This window comes from Schistocerca americana, chromosome 2 (genome assembly GCF_021461395.2).
Source record: "Schistocerca americana isolate TAMUIC-IGC-003095 chromosome 2, iqSchAmer2.1, whole genome shotgun sequence".
Taxonomy (NCBI): domain Eukaryota; kingdom Metazoa; phylum Arthropoda; class Insecta; order Orthoptera; family Acrididae; genus Schistocerca; species Schistocerca americana.
Genome location: NC_060120.1, coordinates 1,024,581,061 through 1,024,605,276, shown reverse-complemented (window position 1 = coordinate 1,024,605,276; position 24,216 = coordinate 1,024,581,061). Strand labels below are relative to the sequence as shown.

Here is a 24,216-nt window from a genome sequence, read left to right as displayed (position 1 = left end):
GTGGCTAAATTACGTGGTTCATGCAGCATATTAACAAACGTGCGACTTGTGTTTGGAACCGGTTTTTCACGTTTGCTCAACGTGCAGAGTGCAATCTTAAGACAGAGAGCGCAAAAAACTCTTATCGTTATCGTGTTTACTCGTACGGCAGGTTCGCGGTGCAAAGGACATACCAGACGCGGCAGAGCTCAGTACTTACCAGGATGGAAAGGTACGTCGGACGCGTTGCCATGGTGACAGGAGCCAGCTCCGGCATAGGGGCCGCCGTGGCGCGTGCGCTGCTGCAGCGAGGGGTCACCGTCGTGGGGGTCGACCTGCGACCCGACAGGATGAAGGTAGGTGCCCCTACAGCGGACTCGGGAGTACTGCTGATTAATCACCCTGAACAGTGTTTTCAAGTAGTCTGAAACTAGGTAGTTGCTCTTTATGGTCTTCTGCTAGGTAGTTATAATTAAAATGTAGCCTTCCGAAATGCCTTCACAAAAGAAGACGACGTAAATACTCCAAATTCGAATCGAGAACAGCTGCGAACATGAGGTACGTAGTAGTAAATATCCTCGGAGTAGTGAAACAACTTAAATCACTCAATAAAAGCAAGTCTTCTGGTCCAGTCTGTACACCAATTAGGTTCCTTTCGGCGTATGCTGATGCTTTCGCTCCATACTTAACGATCATACACAACCGTTCGCTCGACGAAAGATCCGTACCCAAAGACTGGAAAGTTGCACAGATCACACCAATACTCAAGAAAGCTAGTAGGAGTAATCCACTAAATTACAGGCCCATATCGTTAACGTCGATATGCAGCAGGATTTTAGAACATATATTGTGTTCGAACATTATGAACTGCCTCGAAGGAAACGGTCTATTGACACACAGTCAACATGGGTTTAGAAAACATCGTTCCTGTGAAACACAACTAGTTCTTTATTCACATGAAGTGCTGAGTGCTACTGACAAGGCATTTCAGATTATTCCGTATTTCTGGATTTCTGGAAGGCTTTGGACACTGTACCACACAAGTGGCTCGTAGTGAAATTGCGTGCTTATGGAATGTCGTCTCAGTTATGTGACTGGATTTGCGGTTTCCTGTCAGAGAGGTCACAGTTCGTAGTAATTGACGGAAAGTCATGGAGTAAAACGGAAGTAATTTCTCAGGCGTTCCTCAAGGTAGTGTTATAGGCCCTCTGCTGTTCCTTATCTATATAAACGATTTGGGAGACAAATCCGGTCAGCCGTCTTAGGTTGTTTGCAGATCACGCTGTCGTTTATCGACTAATGAAGTAATCAGAAGATCAGACCAAACTGCAAAACGATATAGAAAATATACCTGAATGGTGCGAAAATTGGCGGTTGACCCTCAACAACGAAAAGTGTGAGGTCATTCACATGAGTGCTAAAAGGAACTCGTTAAACCTCGGTTACACGATAAATCAGTCTAATCAAATTCAAATGGCTCTGAGCACTATGGGACTTAACATCAGTGGTCATCAGTCCCCTAGATCTTAGAACTACTTAAACCTAACTAACCTAAAGACATCACACACATCCATGCCCGAGGCAGGATTCGAACCTGCGACCGTAGCGGTCTCGCGGTTCCAGACTGAAGCGCCTAGAACCGCACGGCCACACCGGCCGGCTCAGTCTAATCCAAAAGCCGTAAATTCAACTAAATACCTACGTATTACAGTTTCGATCGACTTAATTTGGAAAGAACACACAGAAAATGTTGTGGGGAAGGCTAACCAAAGGCTGCGTTTTATTGGCAGGACACTTAGAAAATGTAACAGACCTACTAAGGAGACTGCCTGCACTACGCTTGTCCGTCCTCTTTTAGAATACTGCTGCGCGGTGTGGGATCCTTACCACATAGGACTGACGGCGTACATCGAAAAAGTTCAAACAAGTGCAGCACGTTTTGTTATATCACGAAATATGGGAGTGAGTGTCACAGAAATGATACAGTAAAAAAATGTGTGTGAAATCTTATGGGACCTAACTGCTAAGGTAATCAGTCCCTAAGCTTACACACTACTTAACCTAAATTACCCTAAGGACAAACACACACACCCATGCCCGACGGAGGACTCGAACCTCCGCCAGGACCAGCCAAATGATACAGTATTTGGGTTGAATATCATTAAAAGAAAGGCGTTTTTCGTTGCGACGGAATCTTCTCACGAAATGCCAATCACCAACTTTCTCCTCCGAATGCGAAAATATTTTGTTGACACCGACCTACATACGGCGGAACGATCACCACGATAAAATAAGGGAAATCAGAGCTTGTACGGAAAGATATAGGTGTTCATTCTTCCCGCGCGCTGTACGAGATTAGAATCATAGAGAATAGTGAAGGTGGTTCGATGAACCCTCTGCCAGGCACTTAAATGTGATTCGCAGAGTATCCATGTAGATGTAGGGGATGTCCTGGGTGGGCTGTAATTATCGTACAGCAGTTAAACTTGGTAGATATGCTAATACGTTAACGTGGAACCGATTTACGCTGGAAAAAAATTAGTTCCAAATTTAGCTACCAGGTGCAAATCTGGCGCTGTGCAATGTTTGTATGATGGTATGTGTGCTGGTGTACGCTGGCGCCAGTACACCATGCGGCATAGAGGTTACGAGAGTATCGACAGAGGACAACGACAAGACTCGCTGGAAACGCGCCACCAACGCCCTCTCAGCCTCCAGTATTTAGGATCGCCACCGCAGACAGGTGGGCCAGTTAGTTTGTTCAGTTAGTTCGAGCCTGTTAAGCCGAGTTGGTTCCAGTCTTTACGCCGAGTGAGTTCCAGAGTGTCAGCGAGACGGAGAACGCAGTCACAGCCTCTAGCTTAGAAGCAGGAGCAGCACGTAGCGAACAGTGTTCATTGAGGACTCTGTACGTCAACTGCAGTGAGGCTATACAGGAGAGCTTTTACCACATCACATGAAAGCTGAAATTAAGTAGCTCTTTGTTTGTGAATAACTGTGTGCAGTTTGTGTTATAGAACGAGGATACTGGTCACCAACCAACATCCTCTCCTTGCTTCCCATGGTACAGCTCTACAGAGACAACGAGACGATATAACAGCGGCTAACGAGGATTCAACAGTATGACTGAAGGAGAGTGAACACTATGGCTGTCGAGAAGAGAGGCGGTGCTCTGCTAGTGAAACTGTTTTACGTGAAAGCCAGCGAGGGCTGTTCCGTCAATCGCATTGCGGTTGGCTGCGCTCGCATTACGTCACCCGGCAGAAAAGCCGCGCCTGCGTAACACAGAGCGCATTACAAAAGCAATGTCGTCGTTTTGTAAATGAAATACCAACTTTTCAGGCACGTTAGACACACATACATGGTGGTCCATTGATAGTGACCTGGCCAAATATCTCACGAAATAAGCGTCAAACGAAAATACTACAAAGAACGAAACTTGTCTAGCTTTAAGGGGAAAACCAGATGGCGCTATGGTTGGCCCGCTAGATGGCGCTGCCATAGGTCAAACGCGAATCAACTGTTTTTTTTTTTAAATAAGTACCCCCATTTTTATTACATATTCGTGTAGTATGTAAATAAATATGAATGGTTTAGTTCGACCCGTTTTTTCTCTTTGTGGTAGATGGCGCTGTAATAGTCACAAACGTATAATTACGTGGCATCACGTAACATTCCGCCAGTGCAGACGGTATTTGCTTCGTAATACATTACCCATGTTAAAATGGACCGTTTACCAGTTGCGGAAAAGGTCGATATCGTGTTGGTGTATGGCTATTGTAATCAAAATGTCCAACGGTCGTGCGCTATGTACGCTGCTCGGTATCCTGGACGACATCATCCAAGTGTCCGGACCGTTCGCCGGGTAGTTACGTTATTTAACGAAACACGAAGTGTGCAGCCAAGTGTGAAACGTCAACCACGACCTGCAACAAATGATGATGCCCAAGTAGGTGTTTTAGCTGCTGTCGCGACTAATCCGCACACCAGTAGCAGAGAAATTGCTCGAGAATCGGGAATCTCAAAAACGTCGGTGTTGAGAATGCTACATGCACCCGTATCATATTTCTACGCACCAGGAATTGCATGGCGACGACTTTGAACGTCGTGTGCAGTTCTGCCACTGGGCACAAGAGAAATTACGGGACGATGACAGATTTTTTGCACGCGTTCTATTTAGCGGCGAAGCGTCATTCGCGAACAGTGGTAATGTAAACCGACATAATGTGCACTATTGGACAACGGAAAATCCACGATGGCTGCGACAAATGGAACGTCAGCGACCTTGGCGGGTTAATGTATGGTGCGGGGTTATGGGAGGAAGGATAATAGGCCCCCATTTTATCGACGGCAATCTGCATGGTGGAATGTATGCTGATTTCCTACGTAATGTTCTACCGATGTTACTACAAGATGTTTCACTGCATACACAGAATGGCTATGTACTTCCAACATGGTGGGTGTCCGGCACATAACTCGCGTGCGGTTGAAGCGGTACTGAATAGCGTATTTCATGTCAAGTGGATTGGCCGTCGAAAAACCATACCATGGCCCCGCACGTTCACCGGATCTGATGTCCTGTGATTTCTGTCTGTGGGGAAAGTTGAAGGATTTTTTCTATCGTGATCCATCGACAACGCCTGACAACATAAGTCAGCGCATTGTCAATGCATGTGCGAACATTACGGAAGGCGAACTAATCTCTGTTCAGAGGAATGTCGTTACACGTATTGCCAAATGCATTGAGGTCGACGGACATCATTTTGAGCATTCATTGCATTAATGTGGTATTTACAGGTAATCACGCTGTAACAGGATGCGTTCTCAGAAATGATAAGTTCTCAAAGGTACTTGTATCACATTGGAACAACCGAAATAAAATGTTCAAAGGTACCTACGATCTGTATTTTAATTTAAAAAACCTACCTGTTACCAACTGTTTGTCTCAAATTGTGAGCCATATGTTTGTGACTATTACAGCGCCAACTATCACAAAACGAAAAAAGTGATCTAAGTCAAACATTCATATTTCTTTACGTACTACACGAATATGTAATAAAAAATGGGGATTCCTATTTAAAAAAACGCAGTTGATATCCGTTTGACAGCGCCATCTAGCGGGCCAACCATAGCTCCATCTGGTTTCCCCCTTCAAGCTAGACAAGTTTCGTTCTTTGTAGTTTTTTCGTTTGACGCTTATTTCGTGAGATATTTGGCCCGGTCACGATCTATGGACCACTCTGTATACATAAACGTACACTGAAAACTAAACCTAAAAAAAAATACGTAACTAACATAGTTCGACATAGGAGCTGATGAAGAATGCGTAAAACAAACTTACCACCATTCCGTAATTGTCAAGTGCTTCGATCGGCTGTAGTTGCTGACGACAAGCGGCTCTTCATTTCTTACGCGGTTTAGATGCCGTCCACATGAGATTCTTCCTTGTGTCACTCTTTTTTCTTGCTTCTACTAGTCTTTCTTTATTTAAATGCCTGATACGTATAAAATTTCGCGTTCTAACATACAAACTAATTACGTTTTCGTGTACATGAGGAAACTTTGTTTTGATAATCGAAGTTAAACTTTTAATTACGTTGTTACATTTCGAAATTGTTTGTCCATGGAAACCTGAAAATATAACTTCGATGAACGACTTTTGAATGCGAGATAGCCAGCCAAGTATTGAACAGAGTGAGGACTAGCATCTTCTATATCAGCACTATTTTGATCTACACTCCTGGAAATTGAAATAAGAACACCGTGAATTCATTGTCCCAGGAAGGGGAAACTTTATTGACACATTCCTGGGGTCAGATACATCACATGATCACACTGACAGAACCACAGGCACATAGACACAGGCAACAGAGCATGCACAATGTCGGCACTAGTACAGTGTATATCCACCTTTCGCAGCAATGCAGGCTGCTATTCTCCCATGGAGACGATCGTAGAGATGCTGGATGTAGTCCTGTGGAACGGTTTGCCATGCCATTTCCACCTGGCGCCTCAGTTGGACCAGCGTTCGTGCTGGACGTGCAGACCGCGTGAGACGACGCTTCATCCAGTCCCAAACATGCTCAATGGGGGACAGATCCGGAGATCTTGCTGGCCAGGGTAGTTGACTTACACCTTCTAGAGCACGTTGGGTGGCACGGGATACATGCGGACGTGCATCGTCCTGTTGGAACAGCAAGTTCCCTTGCCGGTCTAGGAATGGTAGAACGATGGGTTCGATGACGGTTTGGATGTACCGTGCACTATTCAGTGTCCCCTCGACGATCACCAGTGGTGTACGGCCAGTGTAGGAGATCGCTCCCCACACCATGATGCCGGGTGTTGGCCCTGTGTGCCTCGGTCGTATGCAGTCCTGATTGTGGCGCTCACCTGCACGGCGCCAAACACGCATACGACCATCATTGGCACCAAGGCAGAAGCGACTCTCATCGCTGAAGACGACACGTCTCCATTCGTCCCTCCATTCACGCCTGTCGCGACACCACTGGAGGCGGGCTGCACGATGTTGGGGCGTGAGCGGAAGACGGCCTAACGGTGTGCGGGACCGTAGCCCAGCTTCATGGAGACGGTTGCGAATGGTCCTCGCCGATACCCCAGGAGCAACAGTGTCCCTAATTTGCTGGGAAGTGGCGGTGCGGTGCCCTACGGCACTGCGTAGGATCCTACGGTCTTGGCGTGCATCCGTGCGTCGCTGCGGTCCGGTCCCAGGTCGACGGGCACGTGCACCTTCCGCCGACCACTGGCGACAACATCGATGTACTGTGGAGACCTCACGCCCCACGTGTTGAGCAATTCGGCGGTACGTCCACCCGGCCTCCCGCATGCCCACTATACGCCCTCGCTCAAAGTCCGTCAACTGCACATACGGTTCACGTCCACGCTGTTGCGGCATGCTACCAGTGTTAAAGACTGCGATGGAGCTCCGTATGCCACGGCAAACTGACTGACACTGACGGCGGCGGTGCACAAATGCTGCGCAGCTAGCGCCATTCGACGGCCAACACCGCGGTTCCTGGTGTGTCCGTTGTGCCGTGCGTGTGATCATTGCTTGTACAGCCCTCTCGCAGTGTCTGGAGCAAGTACGGTGGGTCTGACACACCGGAGTCAATGTGTTCTTTTTTCCATTTCCAGGAGTGTATTTCGTGGACAGTTCTCAGGAATTCTTCTTCCTCTTCGACTATACCTAAGATGTCACAACTACCTGCACGTTTCACTTGTCGTTCGTCTGTTATCTCAATACAGAGTTCACTTGTGATGAGCTTCAAGATGTCGTCAATGGCGTGTCTCAGTATCAGTATCTGCGGAAACGGCAGTGACTGTTTCTTCCGCAGCTGCTGCACTGCCTGATAAAGGTATGTCGTTTGCATTTCCAGTTAAAAGAAGGAGCCCAATTCTGTATTTGACCTCTACAGCTGTGGGATTATTGTAGAACGCACCATGCCCTCGAACTGTAGAAAAATAATTTTCCAAGCAGTCCTGATTTAGACGTGATCTTAAGATAAACTTCACGTTATCTTTCTTTACCTCTTCGAGTAACCCTAGAAGGGATGTGATTGAGACTATTGAACCCAACTGAAATGGCAACAAACCCTTCCTGTTTCCACAGCGCATGTCAAGGCAACCTTTTTAAAGTGTTCTCTTGACTTTTAAAATTCAGACCAAATCCGCAACGTAAAGACGCGACATCATCAATGGGAGTTCTGGTTAAAACGTCGAAAACATCGTTTACTAAAACAAAGAACAGGCTTTCCCGTTCTTTTCCCTGAACATACAAGAGAGCTTTAGCCTTGCGACGTGAAAATAAGCGGGCTGCCGTCCAACATTTTGTCGAGCACGTCCTGTAACACTGATGTGCGCTTCTGAAATGTGATGTACTACATTCAGATTGCCTTTCTGGCTGTCTAACAAATTCTCAATTGCATTCTTGGCTATCAAAGTTCCATCAGGAAGAGATAACCCTTCATCTAAAAAGTGGTTCCCAAGAAGCTTCAATAAATGTGGTACATCGCAAAAAGCCCAGATTTTCCTTTCATTGTGTGCTAGATTTTTGAAAAAGGTTTTTGAGATATTGACACAAAGTTCGTTCCACAGTTTAGAGGTTTTTGCACTCATATCACACGTTACAGCCACAACATGTAGTCCCGAATTTTCAATTTTTAATACTATATCTAGCAGCAGGCCACAGTTCATTGTCACATCAAAATTGTAATAAATCGGCCGCTTCCAAGATGAACACAAACCACAAATCATTGCAACTAGAACATTTGTGTGAGGTCCTAAAATCCTGTCTTCCGAAGCATCATAGCAGATTCTACCATAACTGCTCATTTCATCGAAACACAACACAGTTGTCTTCTGTAGGGGAGTAAACGTACGACTCTTTGCTTTCAAAATTGCCAAAAATTCTTCTGAAATACCTGGATTACACTTAAAATTCGTAGTCCACTTTTGGAGTGTTGCTCGACATGGCAAAGGAATATTTCGCTTCTTCAGATATGTATAAGCTTTTTGAGAGAGAGCTTTTAGAGTTGGGTCATTGGCAATATCCTGACCACTCCATTTAACACGTCTGTTGCCTGGCAACAAACAGCGAATTTGTCCTGGAGTGAGACACTTGGATAAGATATTTTCTACTTTTTTCTTTACGAAACTTTCTTTCACTGTAGCACTTAATTTTGTCTTCCTTAATAAGACGCGTCTAACAGTATTGGCTTTCTTCAGGGCTGCTTCACATTTTTTAAGGCTACTTTCAAGCACAGCATTTTTCTTATAAATAACTTCTATTTCTTCGTCCTTCGCTTTCAAATCAGACAGTTCACAAATGGGCACCGTATTTGTGTCTCGGTCCAGTTTCCCTTTCCTTGGGGACAGAGACCGCAAGGTACCAATCGCTCTCTTGTAATCCTCAGGAAGAAAATGAATGGAGCAGATACGAGTATTAATAACATTAATTTCGTCAGCTCGCTTGCACCGAGATATCCAATCCCTTTGTAGGGAATTCTTGGGAAAACGATGATACACTATACCACTAGTCTTAGTTCCATAATTTTTACAGTTTGAAACTGCACAATTACTCGTATTTCTATTCTTCTGATAACGTAGAGCTCGCTCACGAACATCCTACAGGAACAGAAAAGCCTGTTAATTTTTTCGTTTATGATTAATAATTAGTACTAAAATGATACTTTTTCACTAAAAAATAACTCATTTGAGAAGATAAAACTTAACGAATTAGCACCTTAATCTAATTGATCAGTATAACACAGCAGCTTCCTTACCTCATTGTCAGGTTCAGTGCTGTTTTCAGCTGTACGTAAATCTCCGTGCCAGTTGGGTAAATGTTGAGATGGAACTGCATCTGCTTTAAGTTCCTGCATTTGCGGCACCTCCTGGAGTTCGTTCTTTAAATCCCGCTTGTAATCCTCAGGAAGAAAATGAATGGAGAAGATACGAGTATTAATAACATTAATTTCGTCAGCTCGCTTGCACCGAGATATCCAATCCCTTTGTAGGGAATTCTTGGGAAAACGATGATACACTATACCACTAGTCTTAGTTCCATAATTTTTACAGTTTGAAACTGCACAATTACTCGTATTTCTATTCATAATTCGGTCTGCTCGCAACACGCGCCACTAATAAACACACTGCTGCCGCACTCAATGCTCTCTGCCCGGTGACGTCACAGCGCGAAGGGTACTGTGGGTAAATTGTTCGCGGACACTGCCGAATGGCCTACCTTATATGTCTAGCTACCTTGCGTGAAAGCAGCAGTTACAGGGCTGCACTGAGAAGGTATCGCCGACTGAAAGGTCTGAGTAGGGCCCTGATGTCATTAAACGCTTCAAAAATATGACAAAGCAAATCGATTACATGGGTGAGCTTGGTGTGGCACGTGGAAGAGGCACTTATTATGAGGTTGTTGTTGCTGTAACTGAGCACGCAGCACGGGCCCCGGGTGGTGGCAGTGCTCGTTCGGTGCTACGAGAATTCTCCATCCCATGTTCAACATGACGGAAACATTTGCCGTCTATTTTACTCTGGTACCCGTGCAAGATCCAGATCGTGCAGCAACTGAACACTTAAGACCTGGCATGGCTCGAAGTTGATGACATTAGTGCAGGCAATACACTACTGGCCATTAAAATTGCTACACCACGAAGATGACGTGCTAAGGATGCGGAAATTTAACCGACAGGAAGAAGATGCTGTGATATGCAAACGATTAGCTTTTCAGAGCATTCACACAAGGTTGCCGCCGGTGGCGACACCTACTACGTGCTGACATGAGGAAAGTCTCCAACCGATTTCTCATACGCAAACAGCAGTTGACCGGCTTTGCCAGCTGAAACGTTGTTGTGATGCCTCGTCTAAGGAGGAGAAATGCGCACCATCACGTTTCCGACTTTGATAGAGGTCGGATTGTAGCCTATCGCGATTGCGGTTCATCGTATTGCGACACTGCTGCTCGCATTGGTCGAGATCCAATGACTGTTAGCAGAATATGGAATTGGTGGGTTCAGGAGGGTAATACGCAACGCCGTGCTGGATCCCAACGGCCTCGTATCACTAGCAGTCGAGATGACAGGCATCTTATCCGCATGGCTGTAACGGATCGTGCAGCCACGTCCCGATCCCTGAGTCAACAAAAGGGGACGTTTGCAAGACAACAACCATCTGCCCGAACAGTTCGACGACGTTTGCAGCAGCATGGACTATCAACTCGAATACCATGGCTGCGGTTACCCTTGACGCTGCATCACAGACAGGAGCGCCTGCGATGGTGTACTCAACGACGAACCTGAGTGCACCAATGGGAGAACGTCATTTTTTCAGATGAATTCAGGTTCTGTTTACAGCATCATGATGGTCGCATCCGTGTTTGGCGACATCGCGGTAAACTCACATTGGAAGCGTGTATTCGTCATCGCCATACTGGCGTATCACCCGGCGTGATGGTATGGGGTGCCGTTGGTTTCACGTCTCGGTCACCTCTTGTTCGCATTGACGGCACTTTGAACAGTGGACGTTACATTTCAGATATGTTACGACCCGTGGCTCTACCCTTCCTTCGATCACTGCGAAACCCAACATTTCAGCAGGGTAATGCACGACCGCATGTTGCAGGTCCTGTACGGGCCTTTCTGGATACAGAAAACGTTGGACTGCTGCCCTGGCCAGCACATTCCCCAGATCTCTCACCAATCGAAAACGTCTGGTAAATGGTGGCCGAGCAACTGCCTCTTCATAATACGCCAGTCACTACTCATTTATAATAGCAGAATTCATAATTATCTGTTTCCTTGCAAAATGAAGTGTCTTTCTGAAATTCTATTAACAGACATACATATAAATTATTTGTTACAGTGAGCATTATAAATCGAAATGTTCTTTTAACTTTCATTTTGGATGCATGCTGCCAGAGAACGTTACAAACTGATAGTTACCAAGATTCTTATGAAATAATTATAAATAGTTAAGATTTTTAAATTAAATTCACAATGTATAAGAACATTTGTATTACATATAAAACTATAAATAGTACTACAAAATGTCAACTGTTCAATACAATAGTCGCCTGACTACAAATAGCTACTTAATTAAATGAACCTACAGCGGCATTCTGTCCCCGCAAATTGATCACAACTGGGGGCTAACCCCAAAACAGGACTCAAATACGAGTATAAATTCAACAAACATTAAATAAAAAAACTTTTAAAATGCATACGTCTCCAGTGGTTATTCTGATCTCCATATGGCCAAATTGCTCAAAGGCAACCCACAAGTAAAACCGAGCAACAGTAGTACTCCACTGACTGGCCACAAGCCTGTTACACACAAATCACGTTAATTACCTGAATTACTTAAATACACTAAAGCACAATTAAAATGAAAATGACAAACCCTTAATTTCTTAAAGAAATCAAGAACCTCAGTCCTCAGTTTGCCCAAGGACTTTCATTACACGCCCACAAGGGCCACACAGTAACAGGAGCATTGTGTCAATGACTTCCTAATCCGGCGACTCCCCCGCTGTGGCCTGATACCAAAAGAATAACAACAAACTACTCAACTTGAGGCTGGAACGGGCGATCCGCAGAATCGCGTGTGATCCGCCAACACTTATGCCTCTCGTGATGACCAGAAGCCTGAGGAAGCAGAAAGAAAACGCGTCGTTGCCCCGGACCAGCAGAACAGCAACGCGTCAACCGCTGCCGATACAAGGCTGTCAACATTTATCAAACAGCAAACACCAAAACAAATTTGATAAAAATTGACGTACACCCTAATACTTAAACGGGGAATTGAAAACTCTGTAACGTATTACTATCTTTACAACATATTTCATCGAGCCATATACGTTATCTCGCAATTCTAGCTGCTTCTCTCACACAAATAATGATAAAAATTCAGAAATTCAGGGTCGCCACCAGCCCAAGCCCTTCCTAACCATTTAGAAAGAAACGGAGCTGGAAAATTATTAGTTTAATTACTTTAATAATTTAATTACAAGTATGCAAATTTCTTTAAGTAGCCAGATAAATAGCACTCCATGTCGCGCATGAAACAACTTGATTAATTCAGGATTGGAAATCGGAGTAAGTAGGTAAGATCAACCCCACAGAATTTATCTTTCACGTAGATTATTTATTGTATCTAAGTATTTGGTTGCACGTCCTACACTACACATATCTCGTACCTTACTAGAAATATTTAAGTAAGAATTACGTGAGGATGTAACAGAGCACAATTTAACTACATTTATTTCTTTTATTTATTTATTTATTGTTCCGTGGGACCAAATTAAGGAGAAGTCTCCATGGTCATGGAACGAGTCAATACATGAAATTATAACACGATAGTAGAAACAGATAAAAAGAACTATAAGAAATATATTCAGGCGACAAGTCGTAAGTTTAAATAAAGAAAATCAACAATGTAACACTGGAATGTGCTTAATTTTTCAGCTCTTCCAGGAGCTCCTCAACAGAATTGAAGGAGTGAGCCATGAGGAAACTCTTCAGTTTAGACTTAAAAGTGTTTGGACTACTGCTAAGATTTTTCAGTTCTTGTGGTAGCTTATTGAAAATGGATGCAGCATAATACTGCACTCCTTTCTGCACAAGAGTCAAGGAAGTGCATTCCACATGTAGATTTGATTTCTGCCTAGTATTAACTGAGTGAAAGCTGCTACCTTTTGGGATAAGCTAATATTGCTAACAACAAACGACATTAAAGAAAATATATACTGTGAGGATAATGTGAGAATTCCCGGACTATTGAATAGGGGTCGACAAGAGGTTCTCGAACTTACACCAAATATAGCTCGAACAGCCCGTTTTTGAACCAAAAATACCCGTTTTTAATCAGAAGAATTATCCCAAAAAATAATACCATACGACATAAGCGTATGAAAATATGCGAAGTAGACTACTTTTCGTGTTGAACTGTCACTTATTTCAGATACTGTTCTAACGGTAAATAAAGCAGCACTTTGTTTCTGAACAAGATCCTGAACATGGGCTTTCCACAACAGCTTACTATCCATCCGAACGCCTAGGCACTTGAACTGTTCTGTCTCGCTTATAACTCGCTTATAATATGCCCATTCTGTCTGATCAAAATATCGGTTCTTGTTGAGTTGTGAGTTAGAAACTGTAAAAGCTGAGTCTTACTGTGATGTAGTATCAAATGATTTTCCACAAGCCACGAACTTATTTTTGAATCACCTGTAATACTAGAAGGCATATGATTTACATAAATAAGAAACAGCAGTGGCCCCAGCACCGACCCTTGGGGAACGCCCCATTTAACAGTGCCCCATTGGGACTGAACATCATTACCACTCTCAATATTGCGGAGGATTACCTTCTGCTTTCTGTTCTTAAAGTAGGAGGCGAACCAATTGTAAGCTACTCCCCTTACTCCATAATGTTCCAACTTCTGCGGTAATATTTTGTGGTCAACACAGTCAAAAGCCTTCGTTACATCAAAGAAAACACCTAGCGTACGCAACCTTTTATTTAATCCGTCCGAAACCTCACAGAGAAAAGAGAATATAGTATTTCCAGTTGTTGAACCATTTCTAAAACCAGACTGTACATTTGACAACAAATTATGTGAATTTAAATGCTCCAGTAACCTTATATATACAACCTTTCCGATAACTGTAGCAAACACCGGTGGCGTAGCATTAGGTCTAAAATTGTCAACATTATCCCTGTCTCCCTTTTTATAAAGTGGCTTCACTGCCGATTACTTTAATCGTCAGGAAACTGACCACTCCTAAAGGAAAAGTTACAGATATGGTTAAATACTGGGCTAACATACATAGAACAATACTTCAGTATTCTGCTAGATACCCCGTCACATCCATGAGAGTTCTAGGTCTTTAGTGATTTAATTATTAACCCAATCTCCCTCTTGTCAGTATCATGGAGGAGCATTTCGGGTAATAGTCTCGGAACACTTTTTTCTAAGAGCGCTATATGATTCCCTGTTGGGACTAGGTTTCTATTTAGTTCACCTGCTATATTCAGAAAGTGATTATTAAATACTGTACATATATGCGACTTATCAGTAACACGGCCATTCCCACTACGCACTGATTCTATATCCTCGACCTGTGTCTGCAGACCAGCCACTTCCTTTACGACTGACCATATGGTTTTAATTTTATCCCGAGACTTAGCTATTCTATCTGCATACCACATACTTTTTGCCTTCCTAATAATATTTTTAAGCACCTTACAATACTGTTTGTAATGGGCTGCTCCATTTAGATTTTAACTGTTTCTAACGTTTTGATATAATTGCCACTTTGTTCTAAAGGATATTCTTATCCCTCTAGTCAGCCACCCAGGCTGCCTATTTGTGCTAGTACCCTGTTTTGAACGTTCTATCGGAAAGCAACTTTGAAAGAGCACGAGAAAAGTCTTGAGGAAAGCATTATATTTGTCGTCTACTGTATCAGCACTATAAACATCTTGCCACTCTTGTTCCTTGATAAGGTTTACAAAGGTCTCTACAGCAACTGGATCAGCTTTCCTAAACAGTTGATAACTATATTTAACATGTGTTGCAGCACAAAAATCTTTTAGAGTTAAAATTTGTGCATCATGATCTGAAAGGCCATTAACCGTTTGCTAACGGGATGCCCTTCTAGCAATGAGGAATGAACAAAAATGTTGTCTATGGTTGTTCTACTGTTCCCTTGCACTCTCGTTGGAAATAATACGGTTTGCATAAGATTATATGAATTAAGGAGGTCTACCAGTATCCCTTTCCTTGCACAATCACTGATTCAATTAATATTGAAGTCATCACATATAACTAACTTTTTGTATTTCCTATAAAGTGAACCAAGAACCTCCTCTAGCTTTAGCAAAAATGTTGTGAAATCGGAGTCTGGGATCTATAAATAACAACAGTTAGAAGTTTAGCTCCACTAAATTTAACCACACCTCCACAACATTCAAACACCTTTTCAGTGTGGTACTTTGAAACATCAATTGACTCAAGTGGGATGCCGTTTTTCACATACATGGCTACTCCCCCACACTGCAAAGAGCTCCTAGAAAAGCTGCCAGCCAACCTGTATCCTGGTAGAGGAAGCCTCTGAATTATCTGCTTATTTAGAAGTGTTCAGATACACCAATAATTTCAGAGTCAACATCTATAAGCAGTTCACTAACTTTATCTCGAATACCTTGTATATTTTGATGAAATATACTAATTCCCTCATTACTCGGATACCTAAGCTTTGTCGAAAGTGGTTCCTTTGTTAGAGAGACTTCCCTTAAACAGGAATACCTATCAGCTGACTTCAATCTAAAATAGGTGCAGCTCTAACACCCACTACTACAGGAATTTTGAGGTGCAGGCCATGTCTTGTGAAACCCGTCCTGATGATAGACTCCACCGACACCACTCAAATGTGACCCATGCCTTCTGTAATTAGCGCATCCCCAAGTCACATGTTATTACGCCTGACGGCTGTATTACGATGAGGCCGATCGTGACACTGAAACAGTCCCACGAAATGCACATTCGTGTTGCCAGTCTGAGTGGCTATCTTTTCCAGGTCACCATCAATGTCATACTCCCCATACATATCAATACTGTTACCAGCCCCACCCACAATCACTACCTGATCCTCTTTAGTAAAATCCCTACATAACCCTCCTATGTTAACTCACCTGAGCCTGGTGACCTGGTACTCACTCCCCAACACTTCCTGCAACTGCTGGCCTACACCTCTGCCATGAGAACTACCTAACAACAGAACCTTCTTCTTTCTCTTCGACTTTGCAACTGTCCTAGCCACCGTACAGCAAGAAGAAACACAGTAAACTGGGGTGGGAGACAACGATACTATAATCTCCTTTGCATTCATACCACAAAAATATCTGAGATTCGTATTACGATTCTACGCATGCACTTTTCTGGACAGAGGTTTAACCAATGCACGAGGTTGTGAGATAATTATTCAACATACAAACTGCGTCTGCTGCTTGCAAACGGCCGAAATAGACCACGTGGTGCATTCCGAATCAAACTGTTGTGCTGCTTTGCAGAAAGCGCACGAAAGAACAGACGTCCTTGCAGAAATTATAGCTCATTAAACAAGCAAACTGTTAAAATAATGCCTATTACGGTGCCGTGGTGGACCAGAAGGATAACTGATTACCAAACACGTGGCACAAAATCGACACACAAAGACCAAAACAACTTCCACAAAATATAAGATTAAAAATCATTAAAAATCATACTCACTTCGAGGCAGTATTGCACTCACGTACGGTTGAAGTGATGCTTTGAAGTGATGCTAACCAGCTTTTCCTAATCAGATTTACCGTTTGAAATTCTACTTCATCGTTGTTCAAAATGAACAAAGTAACTTCCACACTTTAACTCAAACACCCAAAAATCGCCTATTTAAAGCAATATAATTATGGCACATTCGGAAAAATAACTCGCTTCACACGCTTCAGTTAAGCTTAAGTTCTTAAGTACTTCAACAGTTAAACGTAACGAAGTCCTAACTCAACCTGCTTCCTATCACCTGAAAGCCCCCTTAAGAGCTACGATCCGTACTCACCAAGCATTCACCGAAGAGTGCCGCTTTCTCTTTCGAGATTACCTGGCTCCCTATGCAGCGGAAGCTACCAGAGAGGTAGCCCTCCATCACCAACCACACACGCAGAAACAGCCTTCGACACAGCCTTCGACTAAAATGGGTAAACCTCTCTGTTCAGGTATTGGAAACCTAAGTTGGTCATCCTGTGCTCTCCTTCGAACGAGAAGCAACATGTCTGCTCCCAGCAGACGATGACCAACTCAGCGTTTCCCACAAAACAAAACCGAAACCCAACATTAAAACACACATATAATATTCGATAGGCCTTATGTGGGTGTTCAGTCTTTCTGGAAGAGTTCTTGAATTGAGCTAAAATCAGGTAGTAAAGTGAATAGGTTGTACCGAAATCGACAAGCGTCTTATGAAACGACTTCACAGAGACGTTTCTACTGAACTATTTAAAATTTCAGTATGGGAGCGGCCCGCCCATAACTTTGCAAATTAACATTCCTAGCAAAAAATAAGGAGCAATGTACAAAGTTCATTTAAAAGAATAATTATATAACAATTCAGACAATATTTTAAAAATCGAGATCTGCCTTTACTGGGGACTCTTAGGAGCTAATAGTCACTTTAATTGGGATACTCACCAAATGACAAATAGCCAGTAAAACTGTGCACCCACGCGAAGGGCTCCTCAAGATGAAGGCATGGGTCACATTTGAGTGGTGTCGGTGGAGTCTATGAGCAGGACGGGTTTCACAAGACATGGCCTGCACCTCAAAATTCCGGTAGTAGTGGGTGTTAGAGCTGCACCTTTTTTAGATTGAAGTCAGCTGATAGGTATTCCTGTTTAAGGGAAGTCTCTCTAACAAAGGAACCACTTTCGACAAAGCTTAGGTATCCGAGTAATGAGGGAATTAGTATATTTCATCAAAATATACAAGGTATTAGAGATAAAGTTAGTGAACTGCTTATAGATGTTGACTCTGAAATTATTGGTATATCTGAACACTTCTAAATAAGCAGATAATTCAGAGGCTTCCTCTACCAGGATACAGGTTAGCTGGCATCCATCACCTAATCAACATCTTTTCGTGGTTTGGCTCTTCCTAGGCCCTTGTCAGCGATAACGCTCTGGCTTTTGTCTCCAGGCAGTTTAGACAGTTGTTGTTGTTATGGTCTTCAGTCCAGAGACTGGTTTGACGCAGATCTCTACGCTACTCTATCCTGTGTAAGCTTCTTCATCTCCCAGTGCCTACTGCAACCTACATCCTTCTGAATCTGCTTAGTGTATGCATCTCTTGCTCTCCCTCTACGATTTTTAGCCTCCACGCCGCCCTCCAATACTAAATTGGTGATCCCTTGATGCCTCAAAACACGTCCTATCAACCGGTCCCTTCTTCTAGTGAAGTTGTGCCACATAGTCCTCTTCTCTCCAGTGCTATTGAGTACCACCTCATTACATACGTAATCTACCCATCTAATCTTCAGCATTCTTCTGTAGCGCCACATTTCTAAAACTACTATTCTCTCCTTGTCCAAACTATTTATCGTCCATGTTTCACTTCCATACAAGGCTACACTCCATACAAATACTTTCAGAAATGTCTTCCTGACACTTAAATCTACACTCGATGTTAACAAATTTTTCTTCTTCACAACCGCTTTCATTGCCATTGCCAGTCTACATTTTATATCCTCTCCGCTTTCACCATCATCAGCTATTTTGCTCCCCTAATAGCAAAATTGATTTACTACTTTAAGTGTCTCATTTCCTAATCCAATTCCCACAGCATCACCCGACTTAATTTGACTACATTCCATTATCCTCGTTTTGCTTTCGTTGATGTTCATCTTATATCCTCCTTTCAAGACACTGTCCATTCCGTTCAACTGCTCTTCCAAGTTCCTTGCTGTTCTGACAGAAGTACATGTCATCGGCAAACCTCAAAGTTTTTATTTCTTTTCCATGGATATTAATTCCTACTCCAAATTTTTCTTTTATTTCCTTTACTGCTTCATCAATATACATATTGAATAACATCGGGGATAGGCTACAACCTCGTCTCACTTCCTTCCCAACCACTGCCTCCCTTTCATGCCCCTCGACTCTTATAACTGGCATCTGGTTTCTGCACAAATTGTAAATAGACTTTAGCTCCCTGTATTTTACCCCTGCCACCTTCAGAATTTGAAAGAGAGTATTGCAGTCAACATTGTCAAAAGTTTTCTCTAAGTATACAAATGCTAGAAACGTAGGTTTACCTTTCCTTAATCTATCTTCTAAGATAAGTCGTATGGTCAGTATTGCGTCATTTCTACGGAATCCGATCTGATCTTCCCCGAGGTCGGCTTCTGCCAGTTTTTCCATTCGTCTATAAGGAATTCGCGTTTGTATTTTGCAGCCGCGATTTATTAAACTGATAGTTCGGTAATTTTCACATCTGTCAACACCTGCTTTCTTTGTGGTTGGAATTATTATATTCTTCTTGAAGTCTGAGGGTATTTCTCGTGTCTCATACATCTTGCTCACCAGATGGTAGAGTTTTGTCAGGGCTTGCTCTCCCAAGGCTATCAATAGTTCTAATGGAATGTTGTCTACTCCTGGGGCCCTCTTTCGACTTCGGTATTTCAGTGCTCTGTCAAACTCTTCACACAGTATCAGATCTCCCATTTCATCTACATCTTCATCCTCTCCCATTTCCATAATATTGTCCCCAAATACATAGCCCTTGTATAGACCCTCTATATACTCCTTCAACCTTTCTGCTTTCCCTTCTTTGCTTAGAACTGGGTTTCCATCTGAGCTCTCGATATTCATACAAGTGGTTATTTTTTCCCCAAAGGTCTCTTTAGTTTTCCTGTTGGCAGTATCTATCTTACCCCTAGTGATATATGCCTCTACATCCTTACATTTGTCCTTTAGCCATCGCTGCTTAGCCAATTTGCACTTCCTGATTTTTTGAGACGTTTATATTCCTTTTTGCCTGCTTCATTTACCGCATTTTCATATGTTCTCCTTTCATTTGTTAAATTCAGTATCTGTTCTGTTACTCAAGGATTTCTACTAGCCCTCGTCTTTTTACCTACTTGATCCTCTGGTGCCTTCACTATTTCATCTCTCAAAGCTACCCTATCTTCTTCTACTGTATTTATTTCCCCCACTCTTGTCAATCGTTCCCTAATGGTCTCCCTGAAACTCTCTACAACCTCTGGTTCTGTCAGTTTATCCAGGTCCCATCTCCTTAAATTCCCACCTTTTTGCAGTTTCTTCCATTTTAATCTACAGTTCATAACCATTAGATTGTGGTCAGAGTCCACATCTGCTCCAGGAAATGTCTTACAATTTACAACCTGGTTCCTAAATCTCTGAGTTACCATTATATAATCTATCTGAAACCTTCCAGTATGTACAGGCCTCTGCCATGTGTACAACCTTTTTTCATCATTCTTGAACCAAGTGTTAGCTATGATTAATTCTACCAGGCGGCTTCCTCTTTCATTCCTTACCCCCATTCCATATTCACCTACTACTTTTGTGACGTCCCCTCTCCACTTTTTGTTGTCGCTGTTGGTGTTGAGCCGCTACTGCTACAGCTCGGTCGGTGGAATGGAGACGCAACGCGCAGTGATGGTTGTCCCCGTCGGATAACGTGGAACAGCACCTGAAAATATCTAAAGGAAATTGTTCCTCGCGTAATGTATGAAAGTCCGTTTGCGAGTCCGCACAGTCTTCTGCTGATTTTAATTGTCTGTTATGGTTATATGATTATTTGCTACGCCCGGTTAGTTAGTTATTGCAGTATTGAGTGAATCATTCATCACCGGCGTCGTTTCACACCACTGAAGGGAGGAAAAATTCATTTGCGGTTCAGTATCAGTAGTTGTTGTTACGTTGCTAGGCAGAACTGTTCACTACGGCACGACGTAAATCCAGAGATAATCTACAATGCTATCTTGCTTTCATGCGTAGTGATATTATTTCGGCAAAACACTCCTTTCAACGCTCAATGTTCATCAAGTCACTCTTTCAGTTAAAATTTTCACCGTTAATTAATTTTGATCATCAACTGTCACACCACTTCAGTTAATGATGGAGCCAACACGTGATATTTCCATTACTGACGAACAATTTTATTGTTCCTTCTTAGCACTTAGTTTATAATCATCACACCACACCACACGCACACAGATGGATCAGATCAATTACGGTTGTTTTCAGTTCGGTGATCGTGACAATTACAACTTTTACAATCAGCATATTTGTATTATCTTCGTGTGGTCGTATTAATGTTTCGTACTCCAGGCTAATCAGGATTTGCAGTCTTTGATACTATGTCCATTTTCGTTGTAACTGTTCACTTTGACGAAGGTTGAGTGCAACAATAATATATCTAATAATTAAAGTTCATTAACTCATCGTACACTATCAGAATATCACTTCAGTTCAAGTTCTCAAGTCAGAATAACTGAGAACAAAGTCCGCGCATCTCTATTACACAATATTGCTTTTTTTCTAAAAGAAACAATCTCGTAGCGTTCCGTTTGTAGTACTATAGCAAACGGTGCTCTCTCTCGACTTGATAGCAAGCAAGCTAGCAAGCGACTAACTTTTCCATGATCGAGCATTGTAGACGCATTGAATTTTCTTTTCGCCGCGTTTGCAACTCTCTTTGACAATAAATGTTATTTCTGACCAACATATTACTTTGGACTTAACTTTCGTCGTACTGATTCGCAGTTATTACTAAGATGTATGATAGCTAATTAAAAATAACCTTTCTTTCTTTCTAGCTTTATATCATGATATACTCAGTAATTATCGAAACTGCTGTTCATCAAAGCTTTAAGGTGTTATATTATTGTCACAGTTGTCGTACCTATCAGGATAACACTGTTCCCTACTTTAAATTATCATGACATTCTAATTTGGATTTTCAGGCTTCTTGGGGTGTTACAGTTTTCTTCTCTTACGTTTCCTACTGTCGAATTCTAGTCACCCATGACTATTAAATTTTCGTCTCCCTTCAGTATCTGAATAATTTATTTTACCTTATTATACATTTCATCAATCTCTTCGTCATCTGGGGAGCTAGCTGGCATATAAATTTGTACTACTGTGGTATGCGTGAGCTTCGTATCTGTCTCGGCCACAATAATGCGTTCACTACGCTGTTTGTAGTAGCTTACTCGCACTCCTATTTTGTAATCATTATTCAACCTACTCCGGCACTACCCCTATTTGATTTTGTATTTATAGCCCAGTATTCACCTGACCGGAAGTTTTGTTCCTCCTGCCACCGAACTTCACTAATTCCCACTATATCTAACTTCAACCTATCAATTTCCCATTCTAAATTTTCTAACCTACCTGCCCGATTAAGGGGTCTGACATTCCACATTCCGATCGGAGAACGTCAGTTTTCTTTTTCCTGATAACGACGTCCTCCTGAGTAGCCCCCGCCCGGAGATCGCAATGGGGGACTATTTTACCTCCGGAATATTTTTCACAAGAGGACGCCATCATCATTTAACCATACAGTGAAGCTGGATGCCCTCGGGAAAAATTACAGCTGTAGTTTCTTCTTGCTTTCAGTCGTTCGCAGTACCAGCACAGTAAGGCCATTTTGGTTAGTGTTACAAGGCCAGATCAGTCAATCATCCAGACTGTTGCCCCTGCAACTACTGAAAAGGCTGCTGCCCCTCTTCAGGAACTACACGTTTGTCTGGCCTCTCTACAGATTCCCCTCCGTTGTGGTTGCACCTACGGTACGGCTATCTGTATCGTTGAGGCACGCAGGTCTCCCCACCAGCGGCAAGATCCATGGTTCATGGGGGGAAGGCATGACTAGGGCCCCCTATTTATCCAGTCTTAGGCAGGAAGTGCGCATACGTGGAGGCGCCAAATTCGATGGCCAATAGCGACGATATCAGCCGATAGCTGGTTTTTTTTACTCTGATTGAAAGATGATTTCTTTAAAAAATATTCATTGGATTTAAATAAACACGACATGGAAGAGGATGAGGTACTGATAAGGGAATATGCAAAGACCGAATTCTTCAGTTTGAAAATTGTATTCAAAATAAAGTTTCTCCTTCACAAAATCTAATGTGGAACATTTAACATTAACTTTCGAAATGTGGTGCTACAGAAGAATGGGTAGATCACATAACTAATGAGGAGGTATCGAATAGAATTGGGGAGAAGAGGAGTTTGTGCCACAACTTTACAAGAGGATGGATCGGTTGGTAGGACGTGTTCTGAGGCGTCAAGGTATCACCAATTTAGCTTTGGAGGGCAGCGTGGAGGGTAAAAATCGTAGAGGGAGACCAAGAGATGAATACACTAAGCAGATTCAGAAGGATGTAGGTTGCAGTAGGTACTGGGAGATGAAGAAGCTTGCACAGGATAGAGTAGCGTGGAGAGCTGCATCAAACCAGTCTCAGGACTGAAGACCACAACAACAACAACAAACGTTTTACAACAGACCACGTCACTCTATCGCTAATAGTCTTTAAGTTATAAGTTTTTCAAATGATTGCGGACACATTGTATACTTCCGGCACTGGTTGCACTCAGAACCGCGATGGGTGCAAAAAGAAGTCCACAATATCGACTCGACGTGCACCTGCCAACAGCCGAGAGGGCAGCTGCGGAGGCCATCCTTATGAAACAATAGCGCCAACACTCCCAAAGCTCTGGGTGTAAACATGTCTTGTGTAAACAATCCCACTTATCTTGGGCTAGCTTTATCCGAGTAATATCTTTCTCAAACATTTTTTTTTAAATTTCTCTTCCATTCTTGGTTGTCTGCAGCGATGTGCTGGATATTTCAGTGTACAGAAGCGTTCTGTCTTTTGATAGGTTTTATACACGATAGCGTTCAGTGATGGTTACTGTCGAAATCTGCTTTGCAACTAAACTAGACTGTAAATACATATATTTTCTATACGCAGTCCACAGTCCTCTTCATTATTCGTAAATGTGGCACTTGTAAGTGAAGTGTTGGTAAAATAAATTTACAAGTGTGAAGTCCCATATTCTTTAACGAAATTTGAGAGTGAGCCAAATCTCTGCATTTTTCGACAAGTGAAAATTACGAAACAAAGAGGGTCATTCTAAAAGGAAAGGA

At 42.7% G+C, this 24,216-nt stretch overlaps 1 protein-coding gene across 1 annotated transcript in view; it reads left to right on the top strand.

The window, feature by feature from the left end:
- The first annotated feature begins 210 nt into the window (after nt 1-210).
- LOC124594642 (dehydrogenase/reductase SDR family member 11-like) overlaps nt 211-24,216 on the top strand; it is a 58,781-nt gene continuing 34,775 nt past the window's right edge. The window contains exon 1 of the mRNA XM_047133010.1: nt 211-335. Coding sequence (XP_046988966.1) covers nt 231-335 — 105 coding nt within the window. The 5' untranslated portion in view covers nt 211-230. The remainder of the gene's footprint in view (nt 336-24,216) is intronic.